Source organism: Oncorhynchus clarkii, chromosome 12 (genome assembly GCF_045791955.1).
Source record: "Oncorhynchus clarkii lewisi isolate Uvic-CL-2024 chromosome 12, UVic_Ocla_1.0, whole genome shotgun sequence".
NCBI classification, from domain to species: domain Eukaryota; kingdom Metazoa; phylum Chordata; class Actinopteri; order Salmoniformes; family Salmonidae; genus Oncorhynchus; species Oncorhynchus clarkii.
In genome coordinates, this window is record NC_092158.1 from 76,761,676 (window position 1) to 76,784,001 (window position 22,326).

Sequence of the window (22,326 nt, forward strand, 5' to 3'; positions counted from 1 at the left end):
TGGAGACTCGTAGCTCCTCCCCAAGCACAAAAGGATTGACCAACCGCAACCTAAGTCCCTCCCCTCAGATGCAAAGGCACACCTCGTCCCAGAGTTCCATGGAGTCCTCGGAGTCTGGCCAGTTGTCGGGGGAGTCAACGGAGAGGAGTAGGGAGGAGTACGCCATGATGGCCGATCTACCAAAGGTCAAGCCTGTCCTCCAAAGGGAACAGCATGGTCATGTTGGACAGACTCCAAACCGACCCTCAGGGAGACAGGAGCTCTTCAAACCAGCAAGGTTAGGGTTTTCCATTGTTGTCCGCAAGGTAATGCTGTGGTTTCTCCCTCTGTATTTCACCTGTGACATCAGCATTATGTCACTGACAGTTTTTTACGTATTAATATGTTGTATCTAATGTCACGTGTCTGATGTTTCAGCCACTCCCTCTCCAAGCATCCCTCCAGAGAGTGGCTAGATGACTCAGGGGACCTAGAGAGAAACCACATAGAATGGCAAAATGGCAGCAGAGGTAGACTGTCTCGAGTACACTCGTCCACCTCTTTGCACATGCAGGTGAGTTGTTCTGCCAATTTAGTGCCTTTTGAGAAGTGTACTGTAACTTGGTCAAAATAAACATTTTATTTCACCTAATTTTAACATTCTGTCATAAAGAGCACATGTTCAACTTCATAAAAAAGTAGTTCTCCCAAGAGGCTAAGTGCCAAATAAAGTAACCGGGTTGACGATTTCATCTTTCATCTTAAATCAGCCATAAATCCCCTTGTGACAGGGGGAATGGAAGCTTGTTGTGTGCAACACGGAGTGACAATTGAATGCAAACTTCACAAAAAATGACATTGTTAAAAATGTGTAGCCTGTCTCTCTATGGGTTACAGGGTTGATGTGTTATGCTTGACCTGCTCAGTTTTACACCACAAAACACCAGAAACATTTACACTAATAATTACAATCTCATCCTTTACAGAGGCCCAGCAGCCCCACTATAGAGGAGGAGGCCAGTCCATGGAGGGCACAACATAGCTCTTCTTTGGAACAAATGCAGGTACAGGTCTACTTGTGTGTGCTTTCTGTAGACTATATCAAATTGTATATTTTCTTTATGGAGGTTGTCTAATTTAATGCAGAAGGTGTCCCATGTACACAGGTCATCAGTCTACGTTTCCTTCAGTTTACATAAACTAAACTTCCTCTACTAAGGGGCATGGCATTTCTCATTTGGGTAAAATTCTGTCCTTCATCCTCTCTCCTCCGTGATCCGGAAACCGTTGTGGTTGAGGAGATGTCAATTCGTTAGTAGGCGAACAGAAGAGTGTCCTTCCCACCTCGATAGCCACCTTCCATTGAGGATAGTCATGTGTATCTTACCAGAGTCCTTCGCAGAGGAGTTTTGAAATCTGCCGCACCCCCCTTTGAACCAGCTTTCGTTTTGTCTGAGGAGAAAAGCATGCACATGTTCAAAAACAATATATAATTGTATCTATACATTCTACATGTCCCCTCTCTACACTGCCTCTCATCGATTACCTTTTTCAAAAGGAGGTGAGAGAGGATGCAGAAGTTGAGCAAATCCAATTGAGAAAAGGCCAGAGTAAACATTTACCTGCCCACATCCAAACTTCCTTCTCCGATCCTATTATAAAATGGCTTTTGTGTCTTTAATATTTATTGCCCTGTTGCTGCTTTGAATAATGGTCAACATCTAGTATTTATTTACTCACATGCTTATTAGTGTACAGTATATCTAATCTGAAAGTTTAGTTTTACAATGCTTTCCTCCTGCATGCAGTCTATTTTGTTTACAATGTTACAAACACATATCTGTCCATTTATTCAGGTTATGAATTCTAGAAGTTGCTGTAAACTGCTTGTATAAACTGGTATAGGGCTTCTCTGTTCAATTCAAATGCAGTGTGACTTCAATGCTTTCTTTTAACATTCCTACATTTAATTCAGACTTTGAAGTATGTCCGTGGGTTGTAGGTCTGTTTCTTTCACCTGAATCCTACTGGCGTTTCATAGAGTGAGCATTGTCAATTGTGGGCTGCTGGGGCATGTGTTTCAAATTCTTGGCCTGGGGTGTAATCACTAGTCCAAAAAGTTAGGAAGGTTTTTCAACTAAAACGAGAGTTTCTATTGGACAAATGCAGGGTTGGTCACTCCCGTGTGATACCGTTTAATAAACGTTTTGCATGAGAATCGGCGTAAAATAGCCTCCCAAGATTTTACCGAGTTAGCATAAATAATCTATCTACTCAACTAAGGAATGTCATAAATGCTTTAATGTGTATTTTAGTAGAAGCTATGTGGTCTGGAAGTAGGTGTCATTGGTTGCTTTTTTGGCAGTGTACAGTCTATATTTCAATATTCAAATGCTCTGAGCAGCCCACTGATCACTTGATTGGTTAGCTTGTTTGCTCAAACGATTCTTACAGATCCGCCCAGGAAGTGGCAAACAGGGCGAGAGTGCAGAACGAAAACATCTTAACACCTTAACAAACGGCAAAAAAAAGTTGTGAAATTGTGGGTTGTGTGTGTGTGTCAATGATGTCTATAATCTTCCGTTTCTGTTGAAATAGTCAATGGAAAATATATTTGAGCGATAGGATACAGTTCACCGACCCAAGAGGGGTAGAAATGGCGGGGTTTGTTTTAGTTTCTAGCCTTCCTGCTAGGCAGACACGTTTTTAAGCGAACGGATCAGCAGGTAGAAAACTGAACCAATACTTATTCAACCTCGATCACATTAATTACAAAATTCACTTTTTTGGACGAGTAGGCTATTGCAACAATATTTTTTATTTTAAGTGTTTGTTTTTCTCTCAACTGCCTCCTGGGTCCTACTAACATGACGGTACGTTTGCCTTGATGCCACTACTTGAATTGCATTTCCATTTTTTTTGGAGCCTATAACTGAACCGTGTTCCAAGACATTGTTGCACGAATGTTTAATTGTTCGCCGCAACCATTAGGCAACATGGAACATTGGTGATTAAAATGGTAACGTTTAAATTCGGGGAGTGGGTGTGTCTATTCTTGTGTTTCGTGGCCTTTAATTATTTTATAGTTTGCTTTCTGCACATAACGTTATGGGTTTTTTTGCGTACCTGTGGCTGTAATTTATGCCATTGCCAAGGGCTGCCAGGGCTAATCAAAAATGTATGCGTATGGTATGTGTAAGCGCATTAGGGTTATCCAATTGTTTACAGTTCTAGATGTCAATTGAATTAGAGCAACATTGAGCTCCATGTATTGACTGTTTGCATGTGCAAACGAACACCTCACCCCAGTCGTTTGTTTAGTTAGATCCCTTATATTTTATATACTATTTGAAATTGGTCTTTGAGGAATCTATAAATGCATGATTCTATAAACAACCTATAGTTTATTCCTTCAAATTAATAAGCAAGTGTTTAAAGGTATACTTCTGTGTGCAGGTGGGTCATCCTCATCCTGGCACTTTGTAAAACGTCTATTTGCTGAAATAACGTTAACAGCTTGCCTCCGAGGTTTCCTCTTGTTGTCAACTATTCGTTTATTGCGTCTAATTTCAAAATTATGTTAAAGTATTTATGTAGTCGAAATGCTTTGAGACACACATACATACACCAGTATGCTCATAGTTACTTAGAGGACACATTTTATCATCATAAGTCAACTCATGGGAAGGTCGTTCTAAGTCTACCTCATGCTGTAACCATACTGTAACCAGCCTGTTAATGTTCCTCAGGCCTTGTAATGGTTTGGCTGGAACAAAGCACAGTGGTGTTTACAATGTGACAACTTATGAGTTCCAGTGAGAACAGGCAGTGATGCCAGGTAGAGGGGGAGGGTTGAAGGAGATAAAGACCCAAACTGAGGAATGTAGATGGAAAAAGCTTCCTAATCTTGATCCAGGATCACCACCTCTGTAAAGTACCTCACAGGTTTTCCCCTGGCTACAAACTGAAAGGATTTCTAGAAATAGTTGAGACTGCAGTGGTTAAATGTCAGTAACATATTAGTCTGTAGATTAAATTACCTTCAAATCTCTCTACATAGTGTTCTGCTCTAGTTCCCCATGTCTCCTATGTTGATTGTTACTGTTACCTTAGCAATCATTTTTATTTCTGTCTTCTCTCTCATCACTCAAAGGCGTGCTTTTTTTTGTTTCCTGTTGTCTTTAACACTTCTAAAAACCCTCTCAACTTCCATGTCCTCACACATTTGAATGTACACGCAGGTGTTTGCCATGGTGCACTAACTGCATGAAACGCCTGCCCTTGTTTAACTTCTACATGGAAAAATGTTTGTCTTTGTATTGTGAACATCCTACCCTGGCATCCTTTGTTCTACTTTTGTGTTCGTCTCACTTCTTCAAAATGGTTCCCTTAACCTGACACTTTGTCTTTCCTTGTAGCCCGACCTCCTTAACTTCAAGAAGGGATGGATGTCAAAACTGGATGAGAATGGAGAGGTGAAGTCATGTTTTTCTTAATTTCTTATCACTTTCTTGTCTTATTTAGTCAGAAGTCATGTATCACTTATCTGTTTTCTTCTTTCTTTCTAGCTCTCTTCTGCTTTCTTGTTTGATTCCTCTCCTCCTTTCTCTCGCCTTCTTTCCCTCTCTCCTAATGAGAAAGCTTGTGCGTAAGGCGATAGCTGCAGACTATCCATGTGTTATCCCAGTAATAGCTTGGTGTGCCCAGGCAGGCACAACCGGTATGTTCTAGCAGGATAAGACTGAGTATGAAACGTCCTCATATGAGCTTGTGGCTCATTGTATCATCTGTGTGCTAGGTTTGTATGTTATGTGTTTGAACTCATTTTGAATTCACAGTACAAACACTTAGATGACCCATACATCACTTTAAGCACTCTTTTTATACTTGTCATAATGTCTTAAACACTCCATAGGTTTCATTGGTCCATGTTAACTTGATTTGAAAGATGTCTTGCTGTGAACTGTCAATTAGCTGCTTGTGTTCATTAATGCATCAGTTTGGTCGAATATTGCTGGTTTAACTGGTGGCATGTGTGTGTCTGCAGTGGAAGAAGCACTGGTTTGTGTTGACCGATGCTGGTCTGAGGTACTACAGAGACTCTGGGGCGGAGGAGGTATGTTTTCAAATGCTTCAAAGTTATTGACTATTGCAATAATTGTCTTAGGGGATACATTGTGAGTTATTGATATGTGTCTGTAGTCTTACTTGTTGGTTCCTAACTGTGTCTTACAGAAGGATGATCTGGACGGGGAGGTTGACCTGAAGTCTTGCGTAAAAGTGTCTGAGTTTGATGTAGAGAAAAACTATGGATTTCAAATACAGGTGAGTGTGTTTTTCACTGTTCCAATAATTTTCTATGATATGTGAGGATGAGTGACAGGTATTTGAATGATCTCTTTCCCTCACCACACCCTTTCCATTTCTTACTCTACTCTTCTCTCCTGTCTGTCGGTCAGACGAGGGAGGCAGTTGTCACACTGTCAGCTATGACTGCAGGGATCAGGAGGAACTGGATTGAGGTTCTGAGGAAGAGTGTTCGGCCCAGCAGCTCTCCAGACCTTACACAGTGAGTTCCTCCTCCCTCTGTGTCCCAGCTGGCAAATACACAAGTCACGTAAGGAGGCCTATTGTTTTGTTATACTGGTGTACAGGTGGGCTACTAAGTCCATGGGCAGTTGTGGATTACTTCAAGTCACAATCATGTGTAATGTTATGTTGCTTACATAGTGAATCACCAGGGATTTATTTTATGTAGTGATAGGGCTGTAGCGGTGACCATATTACCACCACACCGTGAGTCGCAGTAAGATTCCACGTGACCGTTGAGTCATGGTAATCTCCTCTTGTGCACTTGGGACGTGCTTTGGTAGTACCCAACTTGCTAACAACCATCAGGTCCTATTGGCCTGGTGCTCAGGGCTCTATTGTCCCTCTAACCACTCTGACAGCAATGCAGTTAAAAATCACATCCAACAGTCTCATGCTTTTAAAACTCACCTCGCTGTGATGATCAATTTGAAGAAAGAAGTTCAACAGCAGGTTGAAACTGAGAGTGAAACATGGTCGTTGTGGATGTTGGTTCAAAGCCTAACACAAGGAGTGCTTTCTAAGATTCATTCACAACACCATACTCATATTTGAACTTATGCGTAGGCCTATTTGAGTCCAAGCCGGAACAAAAACCCTGAATTAAAATTGATTGAGCTGTTATACAATACATAGCCTACTGCATATTACACATGGCAGAAAAACATTTTTTTAAATAATTTAAGATGTATTTGGTACGTAATTTGTCTAGCCTACAGTATACTCACTTGAGGAGAGTACTGTTGTGCAGCCTGAGGCAAGAAGCAGACTGCAAACTGTTTTTGCTACTTTCTCAAATCCTCAATAGCCTATAGTCTCATCATGCAGTCCATATATGTTTTGATTTCTAAGGCATTCTAAGTTTTGTATCATTCACAACTAAAGTTGCCAAATAACTTAAAATCTAGCGTATAGGACCTGTTTAAAATGATCGCTTTTAAGCTCATATGCGCACTCGTGCTGAATGGGGGAAAAATATACTTTCTATTTTATTCAGCTAAATTAAATTCAATTCTTACTATAAAATCATATAATATAAAATGATGGCACTGGACTTATCTTGTCAGCTAAATAAACAAGTATATAGCATGGAGCATAGCCAGATAACATACAGTAGGCCAACTCATATTCTGTTCTTCTGAAATACATTTTCTTCATATCAGGTTTCTTTAGACCTGACTAAAATAAATAATGGATTGTTGTGATGGTGTAAGTTAAATTGATTTATTACTTTATTTTTATGTAGATGTTCCAAAGGTCTGCATCAGTGGCTGGTATGCGTGGAGGCCTGGAGATGCTAAATGTGTTTAATTAACGGTCAATTACCGTGAGACAGGCAGTCTTTTGCATGACAATAACTGTCTGACAAAATGTAATGACGGCCATAGCCCTATTATACTGTCACTTTATCAATCTGCGCTCTCTCTCTCTGTCTGACTTTGTCTCTCCCTGTCCTTCCTCTCCTCCAGACTGCCTGACAGCAGTAGTGACAAGGAGAACTCTCGCTCCCTGGCCTCCACTCGTCGACCACCTTCTCGCCACGGTGATGCTGGATCAGAATTCACCACCTCCACTGTACGCCGATTTGACTGTGTCGAGCTGTCACCAGTGCCCGTCCCCTCCAGCCCTCTGCCAGCTACTCAGAGAGAGGCAGGGGAGGGGCAGGGCAGGGAGCACGCCCAATGGCAGGAGGAGAGGAGCAGAGATGTGACCAGTAGCACATGGGAGCAGGTGCTGTCGAGGAAAGGGCCGGGTGTAGGCTCAGACCCCAGGATAAGAGCAGAGGAGGAAATTGAGAGAAAGTGGTTAGAGTTTGAGCGGCTGCCACTAAAGGAGATGAGGTCACTACTGCCAATGGGCTCACGATCCAGCCATCCAGCCAATGAGGCGCTGCAGAGGGAGGTAGTGCGTGGAGATGTTTTTCAATTTGCAAACACAATAAATAAATGCAAATTTACTCTTCATCTAGATGATTCATCTACATATGAAGTGGAACTCTTTAACACTAGGCTTGCTCTATTATGCATGCGGGATGGTAATCAGGCCCTCTGCAGTAATACTGACCCTGTCATTCTTCAAAATACCAAAGAGGAGGGTGTAATAGGGGCTTAGTTAGCAATACCGGTTTGCCCGGAAAAATAAATTAAGACATTTCTCTGGTTCTAGAACTGTGAGTTTATCAGATGTCGATAGTGGAAACACTGCTGAAAGTCTCATTCCATCTTTGAGTGATGTGTCCTGTGATAACATTGTATAGTGTGCTGTTGACTACTGTGTCTTCACAGGGGTAGTTTTAGGACTCGTGCAGATCATACAATCATATCATATGGTTGTTGGAATCTGATCCAGATGAATGTACTCCTTGCACTGTCCCTTTGTCTATGATCCATACAGTCCCTAACATTGCCTTTGAGATGCATGACCTGCATGATGTGTGGGATTGATATGACTGCATGGAATATGGCATTCAAATCCCCCTTCACTACTCGCATGTCAGTTTGGTTCAACCCAGTAATTACATACCCCGCCGCCTCTTTCTTTCAGTGAGCTTTACCGCCTCTCTACCTTTGTGACACTCAGGTGGCGTCTCTGAGGCAGCAGCTGGAGCGTTTGCAGGGAGGAGGGTGTGGTGGGGGGAGGGTGGGGGGAGGTAGCTGTGGTCGGGAGGCAACGTGCGGCCGCAGCCTTCAGGCCATGGAGTGGGCCCACAAACGGGCCCTGGAGGAGCTGCAGAAGCAGCATGCCCGCGAGACCCGAGAGCTGGAGAGGGACAGGGACCGGGTGCTGAGGGAGGAGACCCAGGACACAGCACAAGGTCAGAGGTCACAGGATCATGGGGTCAGGGGTCAAAATTGTACATAGATGTCATTAGTTCCCCAGTTCAAGGACTTTTGTTGTTTTGTTTACAATTTTTGATTTTAGATCCATTAACATCACATCCTCCCTTTTCTCGCTGTGGTTTAGTTATGGAGACACTGAAGAAGGCCCACAGGGAGGAGCTGGAGAGAGAGGTGGAGAAGGCAAAGAGGCTTGGTGGAGGGAGTGCCAACACACAGACTCTACGCTCACAGCAGCAGTGAGTGCTCAAAACACAACTCGTTCCTTACACACACCTTTACATACATAGTACCCCCTTTCTTTGTATCATCAATTTAGGTGTGGGCGGTATATCGTTATTTGACTATATACCAGTGTTGATGCACGGACCGGTTTGGGTTTGTACTTCTTCTATAATGGTATTTGAATATTTGGTTTGTTAAATGTGATAAGCAACTCCAGCATGTGTAATGTCAGTTTTTGTAGTTTTTGTACTCAGTTTGCTACTTCAGTCGTCTCACTCCTCATGCTTCATGCCGCTTTCCATATCAACCCCTGCTCCCTGTCACTCAAGAAGAGAGCAATTGCTTAACCATGGAGTCACAAGCACTTTCTTGCTGTTCACTCTGCAGTCTGCATGGTCAGATGGAGGCAAGAAAATGTTGGCGACGATGTTGCTTTCCAAAAAAAAAATATGAATTTGCGTAATCTCACAAGGATCTATACTGGACCTTGTGCAAACTGGAAAACGCATATACCAAGTCCGCATTTATTATAGCTGGGGACTTTAATAAAGCAAATCTGAGGAAAATGCCACAAGCTCTATCAACACATCGCCTGCAGTACTCTGACTTTGTTACTCTCCTTTCTGGTAGGGCAACAAGCCCTCCCCCGACCTCCCTTCGGTAAATCAGATCACGATTCCATTCTGCTACTCCCTATAGGCAGAAACTCAAACAGGAAGTACCCGTGCTAAGGTCTATTCACTGCTGATCTGACCAATCGGAATCCTTGCTTAAAGACTGTTATGATCACGCGATCTGGGACATGTTCCGGGTTGCCATTGAGAAGAACATTGACAAAAGGCACCTGAAGGACTCAGACCATGAGAAACAAGATTCTCTGGTCTGATCAAACCAAGATTCAACTCTTTGGCATGAATTCCAAGCGTCACATCTGGAGGAAACCTGGCACCATCCCAAAAATGTCTAAGATCTAATCTAAATCAAATTAATTTATATAGCCCTTCGTACATCAGCTGATATCTCAAAGTGCGGTACAGAAACCCAGCCTAAAATCCCAAACAGCAAGCAATGCTGCAAGGAGTCATCATGTCAGGTAGTCCTGGGGCATGGACCTAGGGCTCAGGTCAGGCAGAACAGTTGAAACTGGAGCAGCAGCACGGCCAGGTGGACTGGGGACAGCAAGGAGTCATCATGTCAGGTAGTCCTGGGGCATGGTCCTAGGGCTCAGGTCCTCCGAGAGAGAGAAAGAAAGAGAGGAGAGAATTAGAGAACGCACACTTAGATTCACACAGGACACCGAATAGGACAGGAGAAGTACTCCAGTACTCCAGATATAACAAACTGACACTAGCCCCCCGACACACAAACTACTGCAGCATAAATACTGGAGGCTGAGACAAAAACCTGTTTTTCTTTGCTGTTATGGGCTAATTGTGTAGATTGATGAGGGGAATTTGCTGCAATGTAACAAAATGTGAAAAGAGTTGTCTGAATACTTTCCAAATGCACTGTATATACTCTGGACTTCAACATTTCTCATCCTAATATTTCTTACGTTTTAGATTTGTGTGTATTGTTAGATATTACTGCACTGTTGGAACTAGGAACACAAACAGTTTACAGGTTATTGAATTTAGCTCTGCCTGAAGTATCCCCTCCTGTGCAGTTTACCATTAAGCCTATGGTCAGGGATGGACAAAATACAATCACAAAATACAGACGCAAAATACCATAAAGGTCAATATATCAAAATAAACAACAAAATACAATTTATTTTTGTAATGTATGTCATTAAAATACATGTGCTTTAAAATACAAAAATGTATTTGCAATTAGCCGACCCGAACAGCAGCAACGTTCTCAGTAAGGGTTACCATGACTGTGATGCTAGTTGAGCAAGTCGATCTGAAAAAGTGTCCGCTAAAATGACCAAAATGTAAAAGTGAAAATGAACATACCAAAATAAACTGCAAAGCACACTGGTTATTATTATTGGCCTTGTTTCAGGGTGGAGCTCAATAGAATAATACTCAACATGCTTTGCAATTGTTCATTTTTTTAATATACATTTCTATTTAGTTCATTTAGCAGATGCTCTGATCATGCTATAGTCAAATAACATTTGGTCACATGCGCTGAATACAACCTGTGTAGACCTTACCGTGAAATGCTTACTTACAAGCCCTTAACCAACAATGCAGAAAATATTTACTAAATAAACTGAAGTAAAAGATCAAAATAAAAGGTAACACAATAAAATAACCATAACAAGGATATATACCGAGTCAATGTGCGGGGGTACGGGTTAGTCGAGGTAATTTGTACAATTACAGTGCCTTCGGAAAGTATTCAGAACCCTTGACTTCTTCCACATTTTGTTACGTTACAGCCTTTTAAATAATAATCATTCTCAGCACTCTACACAAACTACCCCATAATAACACAGAGAAAACAGTTTTTTTTAGAAATGTTTGCCCAGTATCCCCCCCACAATTATTATTATTTATTTTTTTAACAATTGTATTCAGACCCTTTGGTTTGAGACTTGAAATTAAGCTCAGGTGCATCCTGTTTCAATTGATCACCCTTGAGATGTACAGGCTTCCTTTTCATTCTGTCATTTAGGTTAGTAAATTTAAGGTACAACCCTAAATCCATGAACATGATCACCCTCATAGATATTATCCTGACCAACTTGCTCTCCAAATACACCTCTGCTGTTTTCAATCAGGATCTCAGCGACACTGCCTCATTGCCTGCATCCGCAATGGGTCTGCGGTCAAACGACCACCCCTCATCACTGTCAAACGCTCCCTAAAACACTTCTGTGAGCAGACCTTTCTAATTGACCTGGCCCGTGTATCCTGGAAGGATAGTGACCTCATCCCGTCAGTAGAGGATGCCTGGTCATTCTTTAAAAGTCATTTCCTCACCACCTTTAAGCATGCTCCTTTCAAAAAATGTAGAACTAAGATATAGCCCTTGTTTCACTCCAGACCTGACTGCCCTCGACCAGCACAAAAACATACTGTGGCATACTGCACTAGCATCGAATAGTCCCTGCGAAATGCAACTTTTCAGGGAAGTCAGGAACCAATACACACAGTCAGTTAGGAAAGCAAAGGCTAGCTTTTTCAAATAAATTTTCACCCTGTAGCTCTAACTCAAAAGTTTTGGGACACTGTAAAGTCCATGGAGAATAAGAGCACCTCCCCTCTGCACTGAGGCTAGGAAACACTGTCACTACCGATAAACCCACTATAATCGAGAATTTCAGTAAGCATTTCTCTACAGCTGGCGATGCTTTCCTCCTGGCTACCCCAACCCCGGGCCAACCGCAGCTACTTGCCCAAGACTCCCCAGCTTCTCCTTCACCCAAATCCAGATAGCAGATGTTCTGAAAGAGCTGCAAAACCTGGACCTGTACAAATCAGCTGGGCTAGACAATCTGGACCTTCTTTCTAAAATTATCTGCCGCCGTTGTTGCAACCCCTATTACTAGTCTGTTCAACCATTCTTTCGTATCGTCCGAGATCCCTAAAGATTGGAAAGCTGCCGCTGTCATCCCCCTCTTCAAAGGGGGTGACACTCTAGACCCAAACTGTTACAGACCTATATCCATCCTGCCCTGCCTTTCTAAAGTCTCCGAAAGCCAAGTTAACAGATCACTGACCATTTCAAATTCTAACGTACCTTCTCTGCTGTGCAATCCGGTTTCCGAGCAGGTCACGGGTGCACCTCAGCCACGCTCAAGGTACTAAACGATATCATAACCGTCATCGATAAAAGACAGTACTGTGCAGCTGTCTTCATCGACCTAGCCAATGCTTTCGACTGTCAATCACCATATTCTTATCGGCAGACTCAACAGCCTTGCTTCCTCAAATGACTGCCTCGTCTGGTTTACTAACTACTTCTCAAATAGAGTGCAGTGTGTCAAATCAGAGGGCCTGTTGTCCGGGCCTCTGGCAGTCTCTATGGGGGTACCACAGGGTTCAATTCTCAGGCCGACACTTTTCTCTGTATATATCAACGATGTTGCTCTTGCTGCGGGTGATTCCTTGATCCACCTCTATGCAGACGACACCATTCTGTATACATCTGGCCCTTCTTTGGACTCTGTGTTAACAAACCTCCAAATCAGCTTCAATACTTATTTTCCACCATAATTTGCAAATAAATAAATTAAAAATCCTACAATGTGATTTTCTGGATTTTTTTTTCTCCATTTTGTCTGTCATAGTTGAAGTGTACCTATGATGTAAATTACAGGCCTCATCTTTTTAAGTGGGAGAACTTGCACAATTGGTGGCTGACTAAATACTTTTTTGCCCCACTGTATTTCAAATTCCGGCTGTAACGATGTGGAAAAAGGTAATGGGATCTGTTGCGCATACAATGTTAATGAACATCACTTTTACGTGTGTGTGTGTGTGTGTCAATTATGATTTTCATTTAGCATTTGTGGTTAATGGGTGTGGGCAGAGGTTTCCATCTAAACCATTGTTGTACCAAAATCTCTTGAGAAAACAGAATTACTCATAACGAAGCACACCCACCCTCACCACCATTTTCACGGTTAAATTTTTTTGAAAGACTGTGTTGGTCTGCCATTTTAACACAACATGGCTGCGTCTGTTTTGACTGTGCACAGCCAGTGCAGTGTCAAGTTTTCTACAGAATACCAGTAGTGTCTCCAGTTAAGCTTTTTTTTATATATATATATATTATTTCCCCACTTTTTTTTCCTCCCCAATTTCGTGGTATCAAATTGGTGGTAGTAAGGCTTGTCTCAACGCTGCAACTCCCTTACGGACTCGGGAGAGGCGAAGGTCGAGAGCCATGCATCCTCCGAAACACAACCCATCCTAGCCGCACTGCTTCTTGACACACTGCACATCCAACCCGGAAGCCAGCCACGCCAATGTATCAGAGGAAACACCGTACACCTGGCGACCTGGTCAGCGTGCACTGCGGCCAGGCCGCCACAGGAGTCGCTAGTGCGCGATAAGACAAGGATATCCCTGCCGGCCAAAACCTCCTTAACCTGGACGACGCTAGGCCAATTGTGCATCGCCCCATGGACCTCCCGGTCGCGACCGGCTGCGACAGAGCCTGGGCTCAATCCCAGAATCTCTGGTGGCACAGCTAGCACTGGGAGGCCCCAGTTTAGCTTTTAATCTCAGGCGTAATATACAGTTTATATAAATTAAATGTTTATATCCTCTCTTGTCCCCTCAGGTTAGAGACCCAGGCCCTGCAGAGGGAGCTGTCCGGCCTGTCTGAGAGGTACTCCCAGAAGTGTTTGGAGCTGAACAGGGCTGAGCAGAGCAACGGGGAGAGGGATAAAGACATCACTCACAAGGAGAGCGAGCTGGAGCAGCTGAGGAAAGAGAACCAGGTGAGCCAAGAGTCTGGAGGTCAGCTGGTCCTGTGCATTTAGCCTAGTCTACCCTAACACTTGTGTTAATGACAAGCTCTGCCTATATGACACATTCAGTGGTTTGTCAGTACGTTCAATACTATCAATGTTTTCACATTTCAGGACCTACAGGCCCGTTTGACAGAGGAGATCAGCTACATGCGCTCCATCGTCACGGGCCAGGGGTCGGAGGGCGTTTCCCACGACAACCAGGACAGGCTGTCCTGTGAGCTGGAGGTGGGTCAGGAAGAGGGGAGGAGATAAATTGTAGAGCCCCTCAACCATAACAAGCCTCTCTACCTACAACAATGACATAGGGGGGGCGCTTGTCTCATGTTTGAATAGAAAGGGAAGGGTTTATGAAAGGCAGCGTGCAGTTGGTTATTATGTAGGGAAATGCTTGTGGTGTGAATTTTTATTGACTGCACACTGAAACACACTGCCCCCTGTTGGATGCTGTGCCCCATGGAGACACCAAAGGTGTTTTCAACACAAGTGAATTTGTTAAAGGGTGACTGCACATCCTGATTTGGTCTCGTTTTTTAATTTGGTTCATTTAAGAAATTCTAGCGGCCATGACTGAATTCAACCGAGAGGTGGTTTGATGTGTGTGTCGTGTGTGTGTGTGTGTTCGCAGGTGGGAAGAGTTATGTTGGCTATTGTCAGTTGGCTATTGTGCAACCGTGGCAAAATTGGTTTGACTTTGGATAGCCTACCTCCGGGGCTAGATGAATTTCTACAATTTATATTTGGAGGTTAAGTTATTGAAATTTGGAGCTATTGGACATATTTTCCCATGTACATTGTGTAATTTACCGATGGTCCCTAACTAGTCAATCCAAAGTTACCACAGGCATTACGATCGGGTTGCGTGCAGCTGTACTGCGAATTGATGAATACTTGCGCGTTGCCAGATGTGGGCAGGATTGAAACAAACCCAACCTTCATTTACGCTGTGTTGCGGTCACGACGACAAGTCTCACAAAACTCTGTTTTGGACGAGGCTGACATTATGACCAAAATTATCCTATTTACACTTTGTAGTCAATTATGACATTTAGAATACATGTTTCCTCTAATAATATGTTTTTAGGGACAGTTGCTCTTTGTCTGCTCAGTGTCTTAGATGTTGGGTTGATCACTCTTGTTAGCTTGTAATAATATTATATTTTGTTTTGTCACAGGTTCTTCTCAGGGTGAAGGAGAATGAGGTGCAGTACTTGCACAAGGAGATCAGCTGTCTGAGGAACGAACTTCAGTTCCTGAACACGGTACTGGTTCACTGTGTATTTGTGTGCAGGCATAAAGGTCTAATGTTTTCATCTGTAGACGGGTTGGCTGACAACGTCACAAATGATGTGTGTCTATTGATATGGCCAGAAGGCATGCATTATAATTCTGAACGGTCAGATGACTAGGGGCATGTCTATGTAAAAGGACCCATAAGCACCAACTTGAAGTTCATAGGAGCATATCAAATTGGGTGTCAAAAGAAAGATAAGAATCTATATTTTTGGGAAATGAAGGCATAAACTAGGTTTCCATCCAACCTTTTTATGTGAGTAAAAAATAAACATTCACGACAGGCCTGATGGAAACATAATTTTTTGCTAAACTTTCTAAATGTCGACACAACAAAATACACTAGACAAGGTGGCATCTTTTTGTGTCTGTAAAATGACGTGAGAAATGTCAGTGGAAAAGCTTTTATGTGCAAATATTGCTATAATAACCATCTTATGGAAGTAAACCTGGAGTCATGTGATGTGTGGTCTTCCTACTACGACTCATCAGGAAAGCATGCTGTTTAGTAGATTACAGATTAAATAAATGATGAACTTCAAAGGGTGGTGAAAATGCAAGGTGTTGAGCTTTATGCTGGTTTCCAATATTGAGGGTCTTGTTCTGGTGACATGATCATCAATGCTTGGCTGTTGTTTGACAAATAGAAATTCTCACTCTTTTGTCCATAATAATCTCACAATTTAGGGTAATCTGCGAGCGATTGGCTAGAGAGCATTTGCCAATACTAGAGTGGGTACATTCACTATATAACGCAAACTTTTTGTGAGAACCATAAGTAGAGTTGAAAATGTGATGGAAACTCATTTAACTTGTATTTTTTATTCGGTACCGCAAAATATATTTTCATGTGCATTACGTCATCACGCAGCCTTTTATCCGCAACAAGTCAATTTGATGGAAACACTTCTCTGATGGGAAAATTTGCATACTGTCTTGTTTTTATGCACATTTTTGAATATTCACATGAAAATCTGTTGCCAATTTGATGGGATCCTAGCTATTGATACATTTTCAACCGTTTTCCAACTTAAAAATGTGGCATAAGTGAAGTGTGGATAAACGGATGGAAAAGGGGTCTTTTAATACTTTTTCTGGTAGATGTTTTCTAAGGTATTAGAATACATCATCAAAACACAGAATGTTGAAGTAAAGACCCCTGCCAACTAATATCAACACTTTATATTTAATTTCGGAGAAATTGTTTACCTTTTGTAAGTCTAGGAAGTATTGCTTTGTAGTTTCATTACCAAAAACTAAGATATTTTCTAATTTCTCTCCCTCATGAGCAGGGAAGATAATGAAAGTTCATACAGAGCATTTGAAAAGTATTCAGACCGCTTGACTTTTCCCACATCTTGTTACGTGACAGCCTTATTCTAAAATGGTAAACATTTTAAAAAAATCTTCAATATACGCGCAATACCCCATAATTGTATGCCGTCATTGTAAATAAGAATTTGTTCTTAACTGACTTGCCCAGTTAAATAACTTTTTTATTGTATTATATTAAAAAAAGATATTTTTTTTTTGCAAGTGTTATAAAAAAATGCATAAACGGATTTACTTAATTATTCAGACCCTTTGTCATGAGACTCGAAATTGAGCTCAGGTACATCGTGTTTCCATTGATCATCCTTGAGACGTTTCTACAACTTGATTGGAGTCTACCTGTGATAAATTCAATTGATTGGACATGATTTGGAAAGGCACACACCTGTCTATATAAGGTCCCACAGTTGACAGTGCATGTCAGAGCAAAAACCAAGCCATGAGGTCGAAGGAATTGTCCGTAGAGCTCCGAGACAGGATTGTGTCGGCACATCTGGGTTAGAGTAACAACATTTCTGCAGCATTGAAGGTCCCCAAGAACACAGTGACCTCCATCATTCTTATATGGAAGAAGTTTGGAACCACCAGGACTCGTCCTAGAGCTGGCTGCCCGGCCAAACTGAGCAATCGGGGGAGAAGGACCTTGTTTAGGGAGGTGACCAAGAACCCGATGGTCACTCTGATAGAGCTCCAGAGTTCCTCTGTGGAGATGGGAGAACCTTCCAGAAGGACAACCATCTCTGCAGCACTCTATCAATTAGGTCTTTATGGTAGTGGCCAGACAGAAGTCACTCCTCTGTAAAAGGCACATGACAGCCAGCTTGGAGTTTGCCAAAAGGTATCTAACGGACTCTGACCATGAGAAACAAGATTCTCTGATGAAACCAAGATTGAGCTCTTTGGCTGAACTTCAAGCGTCAATTTTGGAGGAAATCGGGCACCATCCCTACGGTGAAGCATGGTGGTTGCAGCATCATGTTGTGGGGATGTTTTTCAGCAGCCGGGACTGGGAGACTAGTCAGGATCGAGGCAAAGATGAACGGAGCAAAGTACAGAGAGAACCTTGATGAAAAGCTGCTCTAGAGCACTCAGGACCTCAGACTGGGGCAAAGGTTCACCTTCCAACAGGACAATGACCCTAAGCACACAGCCAAGACAACGCAGGAGGGGCTTCGGGACTAGTCTCTGAATGGCTTTGAGTTGCCCGGACTTGAACCCGATAAAACATCTCTGAAGAGACCTGAAAATAGCTGTGCAGCAATGCTCCCCATCCAACCTGAATGAGCTTGAGAGGATCTGCAGAGAAGAATGGGAGGCACTCCCCAAATACAGGTGTGCCAAGCTTGTAGAGTCATACCCAAGAAGACTCAAGGCTGTAATGCTTCAACTAGGGACTGAGTAAAGGGTCTGAATACTTATGGCAATGTGATATTTCAGTTTTTTTTATACACTTGCAAAATAAATCTACAAACCTGTTCTACAAACCACTCTCTCTCCAGTTAATGTCACCTCTCCCAGCTCTTACTTACACGTGAGCCCCCTCTCTTTCCATTAACTGTAACCAGCATCCTCACCCACTGAGCACTGACCGACACGGGACGTCGAAATTTGGTCAGTCTACCCTAGCCTTGATGTTAACGTCCGCAGATAGATTCAGATTTGGTCAGTCTACCCTATCCTTGTTGTTAATGTCCGCAGATAGGTTCAGATTTGGTCAGTCTACCCTATCCTTGATGTTAATGTCCGCAGATAGGTTCAGATTTGGTCAGTCTACCCTATCCTTGATGTTAACGTCCGCAGATAGGTTCAGATTTGGTCAGTCTACCCTATCCTTGATGTTAACGTCCGCAGATAGGTTCAGATTTGGTCCGCCCATTATAGACGCATGTTTCACAAGTTTGGATAGTACAGTGAGTAGAACAGTGCAGTGAAATACAGTAGTACAGTACATTTATTTAAAAAGGTTATTTAACTAGACAAGTCAAATTCTTATTTACAATGACGACTAACACCGGCCAAACCCAGACGACGCTGAGTCAATTGTGTGCCAGCCTATGGGACTCCCAATCACGGCCAGTTGTGTTACAGCCTGGAATTGAACCAAGGTGTCTGTAGTGATGCCTCTAGCACTGAGATGCCTTAGACCGCTGCGCCACTCAGAAGCACTTGTGAAACAACATCCATATCCATAATTATGTATTTTTGTGTAGTATAGATCAGGGACCTATGATGTAATGTCGTTATTGTAATTCAGTTACCAGGTATAAATCCTCTTCACTTACTGTAGTTTAATAACCAAAACAAACTCAAGGTGCTGTGTCATAGCTGACACCGCATTCTTTCTGCAGACATCTTTGAATCTTCATTCGGAGAAGATATTTGAGTTTTTGGAAAACGTGGTCGCATATAAACCTGAGGGAGTTTTTACCATAATTCCTTTACCAACTTCGCATCTGCACAGTTCTTCCACTAAATTAGTTTATGTACAGTTTTCAGTGGAAATTGTGCATGGAGTTGTATGGTTGGTTAAACTTTGAAAATAATGTTTTTTGTTTGACATACAGTTTAAAGTGAGAAGAACCCGGAATAATTCCGTTACCGTGGAATTGGCAACAACAAGCTGCCATGTGGGGGATCACAGGTGGCTCGTTATATCTTATTGATGCCATGTTTTGACTGATGTCTATGCTAAAATGGCTCGAATTCGTTAGCTAGCTTGCCAACAACTGTAACAATGCATTTGAGAGACATTTTGAGATGGGAGTTTACATGTTATCAACAGTCTAAGCCAGGGGTAGGCAACCCTGTTCCTGGAGTGCCACAGGTATTGCAGGATTTTGTTCCAACTAGGCACCACACTTGACCTACTGAGCTAATTGATCAGCTCGGTGATTGCCTAAATTCAACACACCTGGTCTTCAGGTCAGTTCAATCAAAAAGTGTTGCAAACCCCTTCTGTTTTGTCCCATAGCTGCACACATGTTGGTTTTGTTTCTAAACAATGTTTAGGTGGAGACTACTTTAATGCTTCACACAAACTGGAATGTTAATCTACAAGTTAGCAAAGCTGTCTTGTGTGGTTGATGGTTCCAAGTCAATCACAAGAGAAAAGCAACAAGTCCTAAGGCTATTCTGTCTATCCCAACATTGTATTTCTGCCCTGAGTGGAAGAGGTATACTTTGTCCATCTGATAAACCTCTGTCTGTGTGCCCTTACCTCTATAGGAGAAGCAGTCGGCCTGTGAGCGGTATAAAGAGGTGCACGGGGAGCTGGGTGGTATGAAGAGCAGGAGTGAGCGGGAGATCCAGAGCCTTAGGGAGCACCTGAGATTGGCCATGGTTGCCCTGCAGGAGGGACAGAAACTAGGCAACAGCCTGGAACACTGAGAGACCGCCACAAGGGCTCTAGCTCAGAGACACAGAGAGGTATAGACGTAGCTCAATATTAAGAGCTACATAGTCATGCTCACACAGCTTTTAAATAGTTGATTACACCGATCTTCTATGATGAAACTGTGGTTGCCTAATAATATATTTTTTTGTTTTTCTAGTTGTGTGGGCACAATGGTGACTGAAGTAGGAGAGGAGCAGAAGTCTTCGCACCAGAAGATGCCGGCTCGGGGGACCACGATAGTGCCTTAGCTTTCAATCATTCAGCCAATGAGTGGCATAAACTAGTATCAGCTGATCGGTCATATTACACTGGGTCGCACAAATTTTAATCTGCACTTTTTAAGCTTTTTCTATTGTTGATGTGCAAGAGTGAGTGAATGAAAATATTGGTCTGAGAAACTGGATTATTTGTGTAAAGACTGTTGCTGTGATGTATTTGTGACCTGAAACAGCACTGGATTACCTTTCTCTGCATACCTACCTACATGTAGACCTACTATTTACATGTTGACAGTAGCCAACATATAAACGTTTGGTCAACATGTTGGCTACTGTCAAAAGTTGAATAAGGAAGCAGGATATAATTCTCGCCAAAAACCAAACTATTTTCATTTCAGAGCATGGATTTGTACACACTAATGAGTCATTCCATGCCATTTCAGCAAGCCATGACACCCACCATCTCAGATTGTTCTGAAATAGTTTCTGTAGTTGGCAATGGGTAAGATTGACATTCCTGAAACATTTTGTTGAAACTTAATTTGATCTCTGAGAAAGGTAAGTGATTGCACCCAAATTGGCAATTTTTTTTATATATACGATTCAGATAATATTCAATATAGTATCCAACATCCGATTGGGACCAAACATCCAACTAATGAGTGGGACATGAGGAATCTCATAACATTGTCAAAAACCCACCACACCCTATGTCTGTTTTTAACAAGTAGTATAAAGCTGCGGCTTGGGGTACTTCTCCATACTATGTAATGTATTCCCTATGAATCTGGTGATTTTTATTTTTATTTTTCTCTCTCCATGCTCAGAGAAATGAATAATTGAAGTCACTTGCGTTATTTACCATAAAGTAGTTTGAAAGTACTAGGTTTTGACCATTAGATGCCGTGGTCCTGCTATACTGCCACACTCTTATATATTTTGCTGGTCTCTTGTGTTTATTAAACAGGTCACAACATTTCCTTTGCAACTTTGTAAACAAAACCAATAGATTTGGCTCATTATGAAAATATATTGTGCGGTCATCCTCCAAATTTCAAGCCAGTCCTCTATGAAAGCAATTCAGTTTGTCATTTTATGCCTAATGTGTCCAGGAAACGGACACATTTTTTGAAGCGGTTTATTCCCTTCAAAAAAGGTCGGGATTAGTTCCTGTTTGACCGTTCCCGGTGAACAAGACAACCATTTACTCTATAGCAGTTCTAATGGTTCCAATGTTATGGTCTTCAGTGATATAAATCCCAAACATACAATGTATTGTTTTGTAATGGTATTGGGTCGGAATTAATGCTAAACGTCACTAATCGCAATGCTGTTCCCTAATAATTATAATTTTATTGAAAAACATGACTGCCATGCAATGTATTTTATTAGGGTTGTCACATTTTAGTCCCTAGCCCATTTCTCCATCAAAGTTTAGGACATGTAGAAAAAGTGTTCATATGAGAATTGCACCATAGGGATAGCCCTTTCAGAAAGCTGCCACTTGTTGGAATATTCAAGGAACTTGTTGAACATAACTGAAACTATACTGTTTGTTGGGGTAGTATTGGCATTTTGGGGGTCTTACTCACTGGTAGGAAGAAGTTAATTCCAATTTGGGCGCAATCAATAAAATCATGAGATTAAATTATATTTCAACTAAATGTTTCTGGAATGCTAATCGTATCTCTGACTAACTACAGAAACAATTTGAGACGGTGGCGTTTCAATCCTTTTTGTGCTTTTTGAGGTGGAACGACCTTAATGTTGTACGTGAACAATGATTGCTCTCGGTGATTGTCATTGTACGCATTTTACTTCGCAAACCTATTTGTCGCTTTATTCAGTGTAATATCATTTTACAATGTGGGTCTCTATTGTGAACAATAACAATTTACATTTGGGATTGATACAGAGAAAGTGGGTTGGAACTGTAAAATCCTGGGAAGCCAAATTGGAAATCGCACTCATTCCTCCAGTGTGTAGATAGATACAAGTCATCTGAATTTGCTTTTTGTTTTATATAGT

General features: G+C 42.0%; 1 protein-coding gene across 2 annotated transcripts; it reads left to right on the forward strand.

Moving 5' to 3' along the window:
- The first annotated feature begins 2,451 nt into the window (after window positions 1–2,451).
- Window positions 2,452–20,415, forward strand: LOC139421345 (TRIO and F-actin-binding protein-like). Of its 2 annotated transcripts, XM_071172128.1 has the most exons (13): window positions 2,452–2,852; window positions 4,398–4,454; window positions 5,027–5,095; window positions 5,215–5,304; window positions 5,439–5,548; window positions 7,038–7,470; window positions 8,149–8,383; window positions 8,533–8,644; window positions 13,872–14,031; window positions 14,176–14,289; window positions 15,237–15,323; window positions 19,912–20,108; window positions 20,236–20,415. In XM_071172128.1, exons 1-12 carry the CDS (start codon window positions 2,847–2,849, stop codon window positions 20,071–20,073), a joined length of 1,635 nt encoding a protein of 544 aa, XP_071028229.1. In that variant the 5' UTR covers window positions 2,452–2,846; the 3' UTR covers window positions 20,074–20,108; window positions 20,236–20,415. The 2 variants fall into 2 exon arrangements, with proteins under 2 accessions (XP_071028229.1, XP_071028230.1); XM_071172129.1 differs by lacking the exons at window positions 2,452–2,852; window positions 4,398–4,454 and adding an exon at window positions 4,688–4,777.
- Window positions 20,416–22,326: the final 1,911 nt, after the last annotated feature.

Bases quoted from the DNA above. Each gene is read 5' to 3' on its own strand.
- LOC139421345 (XM_071172128.1), top strand. The intron at 8,384-8,532 runs GTCAGAGGTCAC...GCTGTGGTTTAG, and splicing joins GACCCAGGACACAGCACAAG to TTATGGAGACACTGAAGAAG. The intron at 14,290-15,236 runs GTGGGTCAGGAA...GTTTTGTCACAG, and splicing joins GGCTGTCCTGTGAGCTGGAG to GTTCTTCTCAGGGTGAAGGA.